The sequence below is a fragment of the Erythranthe guttata genome, chromosome 11 (genome assembly GCF_056151865.1).
Source record: "Erythranthe guttata isolate IM_541 chromosome 11, IM_541, whole genome shotgun sequence".
NCBI classification, from domain to species: domain Eukaryota; kingdom Viridiplantae; phylum Streptophyta; class Magnoliopsida; order Lamiales; family Phrymaceae; genus Erythranthe; species Erythranthe guttata.
The window spans coordinates 3,725,144-3,731,601 of record NC_142543.1 but is presented as its reverse complement, the minus strand read 5'-3'; the positions used below and the strand labels follow the sequence as shown (position 1 = coordinate 3,731,601).

Genomic DNA, 6,458 nt, shown 5'->3' with positions numbered 1-6,458 from the left:
CTGATTTTGATTTTGATCTACATGTTAAATGATTACCTCTTAGTGAAATGTATTTATTTAATATTAATATATCCAATATAAATTTAAATAAGTTTTTATTTTAGTTGGATAAAATGACATGTCCAAATATATTTTTTTTCTAAAACGAATCGGGCATGAACTGAATTTGTAAATTTTAAGTACTGCAATTGACTAGATTTATATATTAAAAGAATTGAAATGATAAATAATAAGCGACTTTTAATAAATGTAGAATATATATATATTTTTTTTAATTTTAACTTTTACATCTATTCCAACCATTTATCGTAAATTAGGATTTTTAATTCTTAGAGATAAATTTGAAAAAAAAATCATCTAAATTCAAAATTGGAACTTAGATTTGTCTTCGCACAGTTAGATTTAGATGAATTTGTTAAGAATTTTACCTTACTTTCAGCCGTACAATCTTCCAAAACCGATAAATCAAAGTTCCTGATTTGATATTATTCCAAAACAATGACATATTAGTTTTTAATTTTTTTTAAATAAAATATCCTACATTTACTAAAACTTATGCATTTATCACCACCTTTAATAGTAACATGGTACATAAAAATTTGGCAGTTCATCCAACTTGAGAAGAGAAACCCTAGTTAATTACTTTACAATTAATGTCAACTGCAGAGGGCAGCACATTATTGATTTAGCCATAATGAAATACGAGATGAAATTAATTATACACATGCATCTACGAAGATTACACGCGTATACTAAACGAAAGGCGTAGTAAATTAAATAAATCGAAAAAAATTTAACTTAATTAATTAATACTAATGATGAATATTGATGGTATTCTTGATTCTTTTGAGTCCGATCGAGAGCCTCCAAGCATTCAAAAGAGAATCGGGAAGCAAAGAGGCGAAGAACCACTGAATCGAGTGAGTCCAGTAAGGTGTACACCTGGCTTGATCGTGACCGATGAATCGAATTGCCGATTCTACGTATTTATCTGCTGATGGTACAAAAACTGATGATTTTCCTACAGCTGCAACTTGTGATGCCATTTTTGTTGATACATACAGTGGTACCTGCAATAATATTGATTATCAGAGCTGTACAAATTAATAAATATACAGTAAATATTATTCAGTAATTGAGTTAGCCATTAATGGAAAAAGAAAAAGGTTTCAACAAATTTTATTTAAAAAAACATAAATTTTAGGGTAAATTACGGCCACCTGCTTGAGGTATGATCAAATTACAAAAATACCACTCATGTTTGGGAAACTACAACCATTCCTCAACTGTGAATTTTTTTACATGTCCATATATTCTTGCGGTGTCAAATTTAGTGGAATCTTCTAGATTATGTGGAATATTCTCCAGGTTGTACCCGTTTTACCCGATTCGAGCTCCGCATTTTGAAACATTAAGATAATCATAAGATGCGTCTTTTAACTTGTAAATATCAGATTGTTGTACATCATAAACTGCATTTTTTTGCATAAAACGAGTACAAACTAGAGAACATTCTACAAAATCTAGAAGATTCTGTTGAATTTGACACCATAAGCATGAATGCGTAAGAATATTCATAGCTGATAGGTGATTGTAATTATCCAAATACGGATAGTTTTTTTTTTTTTTTTCGTAATTTAACCTTACCTCAAGGAAATGTCGTAATTTACCCTAAATTTCATTCTGAAATTTAACAGTAAAATATATTTGTACCTGACACTGGACATCAATTCCATAGTGCTTGTACTCCACGTATAGGCTTCTGGATAACTGATCAATATACCTGCAGTAACTCAATTCATTATATATATATATATATATATATATATATATATATATATATATATATATATATATATATATTTTTTTTTTTTTTTATTTTTATTTTTATTTTTTTTGTGTGTTGTAAATATACAAACATTTAATACCCGACAATAACATATAGTTATGTGATTTCTATAAATGAATTTGTATTGTGAAAATCAGCTAGCAAGGCATAATAAAGCTTAATTGATTTTTCACCTAACTAAACTGCACCAGCCACTATTATTTAAGTAAAATGTTTCCGGCATGGAAAATTAGATGCTATGTCTGGTTATTTACGTTGGGTGGATTTAAACCGTAAATTAAACATAATCACATACATATCCATTTATATGTGTACTAATCAAATTTACGATTCAAATGTACCCAATATAAATAACCAGGCGTAGTATCTAACTCCAAAAAGAAGTTAAAAAAACACATTGATTAGACTCATCATGTGCTTTGTGTGCATGTGACATTGACGGGTTCCCCTCCCACCCTCAACCTAACCACCGCGGGTGGCGGCGCGCGGTGGAGAGGCCGCCGCCGCGTGGGGGCGGTGGGATTATGAATTACGAATATTCAAATCTTACCCTTTGGTGGCGGCGTAGATGGCGTAGAGTGGATGGGAAGGTACGATCGCCGATGCACCGGAACCAATATTAATAACGGCGCCTCTTCCCCTCGCCACCATACCCGGTACAATAGCTCCGGTGACAAAGGTTGTCCCGATGACATTAACCCTAACAAGATTCATCCATATTTTCTCATCCACCTCGTCGAAATACATCGCCTCCGGGTACGTAACCCCGACGTTGTTTATCAGAACCCCGATATCAAGGCCCTTCACCGCCTCCTTCATCCCGGCGACTCCGGCGACCACGTCGCCGGAGAAATCCAGCTCGAAAATCTTGACGTCGATGTTGGGGTACTCTTTTCGGATTTCCGAAGAAACCCTTTTGAGCTTAGCTGAGTTCCGGCTAACCAGGACGAGGTTCAGACCCATTCCGGCAAGTTTGAAGGCGAAGGCCTTGCCGATACCGTCGGTGGAGCCGGTGATGAGTGCCCACGCGCCGTAGCTTCTCAGATCTTTCGCCGGTCGGAGAAGGATGTTGTAAATCCATGCCAGAAGAGAAGTGGCGTTCTTGAAGAGAGAGAAAAAACCAAGACATGAAATAAGTATAATCCATAATGGTTGAGTTTTTAGGTGATCCAGTGAGCTCGAGAACATTTTCCGATCTAGCTTCGATTTTACGAATTAGTATATAATGGTGAGGGTTTCGATCGAATTAGAATATAATTATATACATGTATGTACATATAATATATATATGCATGGAACTTGTTTTTGTAGCTAACATGAGAAAGTATGTTGGTTTGCAGCTGATTTATGTATATATAATGTTGTTTCCGTGTACTACACATAACCACACACACTCATATGTATGTGTTACAGGGAACAATTATTTAATCAAATCTACGGTACGGTTCAAAATATACGATGTAAATAACCAGGTGTATATATATGGGAAAGTAATGTGACTTTAGGGCTCTCCATGTTTTGTTGATGAATATCTTCACCTATATAAAACCTACTTTAATTTGATGGGGGGCCATATGTATTTGGAAAGAATAATGGGTATTGGGTAAGTAATTAATGTGTGAAAGCTTAAAAGAGTAATTGTCCTTTTTATCCTCAAGGTTTCAGCAACTATATATCATTATAATAGCAAAAAAGCTATATAGGTACAACTATCTATTTATTAACAAAAAAAAAAAAAAAAAGTGCATGCAATTTTTTTTAATGAATGCAAATAATTTAGTTATTAACATATTATGGATCAATCTATCTATTTATTAACATATTATGGATCAATCTAATATGTTCTTAGTTGTAACTTACTCGTATAATATCTAATTTTGTAGACATTCGGTGTAATGCAACGGGGCCGATGATTTTAGACCATTGATATAAACTTTTTTTTTTGAGTAATAGACCATTGATATAAACTTGGCATGCGATATCATAGACCTATATATAATATATATTATTATTATTGAATGCAAATAATTTTCAAATAATTTAAAATTTATCTCTTTCAAAAACATTTGGCGTTTTACTAAAAAAGAAAGAGATATATATATATATATATATATATATATATATATATATATATATATATATATATATTATCGGGCGGAAAGAAAGGGGAATGGAGGATTATAACGATATAATCCGTTGGCATGCATGCTTTGAATTTACATATAGGAACTTTAAATTTGAGAAGAAAACGAGGAGTTAGGCCTCGTTAATTCAATGTAACGCAAACTCTCTTGCTCCAGCCGCTAGATCATCTCTTGCGGTTCACGATAATAGCTAACATATTTTCTGAAAAATACGTGTCGATACATATTCATGATACATTACTTGTAAATTAAAGAGGACGATAAAGACCTTCAACAACTTTCCCGAAAGAGAGATATATTCATTCAATTGATGTTGGGTCTAACTAATTTCCCCTTATATATTATCTACTAATTTATTAAATAGGGTAAATTACACCCACACCCATGTGGTATGCTTAAAAAATTTTAAGGTCCTTATAGTATCGATAATTACACTCACCCCCTGAAACATAGTTAGAAACTCTAACGGGATAATGCATTGGATACGTTATTCCAATAGGGTTCTAATGGACTATTACTTTTAGCTAGTGGTGGAGATAACATAGAGTTATGAGAAGTTATGGGGTGACATCGTTCCCCCAATATTTCTTAAATCACCCATAATTATTTATTGTCTTCACCACTTCCTGAAACCAATAGTCCGTTAGAACTCTAGCGTCATAACGTATCCAATGCATTATCCCATTAGAGTTTACTACGTTTCAAGGGAGTGAGTGTAATTATCGATATCATAGGGACCTTGAAGTTATTTAAGCATATCTCAGGGGTGTGGGTGTAATTTACCCTATTTAATAATGTTTTTTGTTCACAACTAAACGAAATTTAATTAGTACGTTGGATTGGTTAATCTACGATGAAACACGTGGCTTTGGGCTTTGCAAGAGAGAAGTATATAAGAGAACTAATTTGTTGGAGGAGAAAAGTATAATTGTCTCTAACACCCTAAAGACTGATTTATTCACGAATTAGTCCAGACAACTTTTTTTTAACTTCATATTTTGATTTTAGTATAATTTTATCCTTGAAACCATAATTAATTAACCCAAAATTCACCTATTAACCAATTTCATTCACATGGTTAGAATTTTTGGGTTGAAGTTGTACGCAGAATAGTGTTGAATCTTACCAACCAAATATCTTATTAACCCTTACTATTTAGCCAATCTAACCTAATGGTAGCACGCGAACGAGGCCTAAGTTATTTGTACTTCTTACATTTGCACCCTTAAGGAGTTATGAACGGAATTTAAAAGATTCCGTGAAATATTTGTTATGGATTTCCAAATCTACCCACCAAAGGGGACATGTAATATATATTCTCGCAGGGCATAAATGTCATATCATGTCTTACTTCGGGGGTTACACGCAATTTACCCACTATTTGTTTGTTTAAATAACCGGGTAATCTAGACAATTCATTCATTCGGTTAGAATTTGTCATTGGTTGTTAGTTTTATGTGGTTTTTATAATTACAAATACCACGAGAATTCATCGGTTATTTCGTCCTACTAGAAGGAAGTATCCACAATTTACCCGAAAAAAACAAAGAGTTACGATTTTCCGAAATATAATTTTTTTTCTTCTTCATGATCACATTTTATGCAGAAAAGACGAAAAAAAATATGGTCACCAAAATTTCAATACCACTCGATCCCAAAAGGGACCTATTATTATTATGTGTGAGATAGGCTAGCTATATGGAGTTAGGTATATGATTAACAAGTTTCGAATGCATTCAATTAACTTTTTGATAGCTACTACTCGAAATAAATGCATTCAATTTTTTTTCTTCTTTGGATTTTTTGGTTCGCATCAAAATTCGTTGAAAGCCGAGACGACAAAAAATCCGATACTATTTTCGTTTCATATTAAGTGTCATTTTGTAAGTTTTTTTTTTACCCATTTATGTATCTCTTTAGAATTTTTGTTCAACTCACTTAAACATAAAGACGTGATAAAGATACAATTAAAAGTCACAAACGTATAAATTTGTCAAATAAAAGAATTCCACCCGGTTCAAGACGGTCGATGTGATGCTACATCTGATTGATATAAATATATATATATAACCATTTACTAAGCAAACATACGCATGAATGCGTATTATTATGTGTAAATCAATGGTTCAAAATCATCCGACCTATTTCCTCGAGTGTTTCATCTACAAAACCTTATATGTGGGGAATATTTGATTCGATCTATTTTAAAATCAGTTATCAGCTACCGAAATATCATTGAAGTCTAATAATTTTTGGAATGGTTTTGATTTTTTACTCCTTTGTTTTTGGATATCCGACCATTTATTATATGCAAGAGCGATTCTTGCTTTAGAGGCTGTTTGGCTAAGCTTATTTTAAACAACTGATAAGCTCTTACGTCAGATAAGGTGTTTTAAGAGCTGATAAGTTGTTACATCTTATTTTTAGGATTAATTTTTAGAGTGTTTGGATTATGAGCTTAATTC

The 6,458-nt window shown here is 32.6% G+C and overlaps 1 protein-coding gene across 1 annotated transcript; it reads right to left on the bottom strand.

The window, feature by feature from the left end:
• Positions 1 to 542: 542 nt before the first annotated feature.
• On the bottom strand, positions 543 to 3,362 carry LOC105970987 (very-long-chain 3-oxoacyl-CoA reductase-like protein At1g24470). Its single transcript, XM_088825140.1, has 3 exons — positions 2,400 to 3,362; positions 1,714 to 1,783; positions 543 to 1,070 (listed from the first exon to the last, which is right to left on the bottom strand). The coding sequence occupies exons 1-3, from the start codon at positions 3,035 to 3,037 to the stop codon at positions 813 to 815; spliced, it is 966 nt and encodes a 321-aa protein (XP_088681266.1). The 5' UTR covers positions 3,038 to 3,362; the 3' UTR covers positions 543 to 812.
• Positions 3,363 to 6,458: the final 3,096 nt, after the last annotated feature.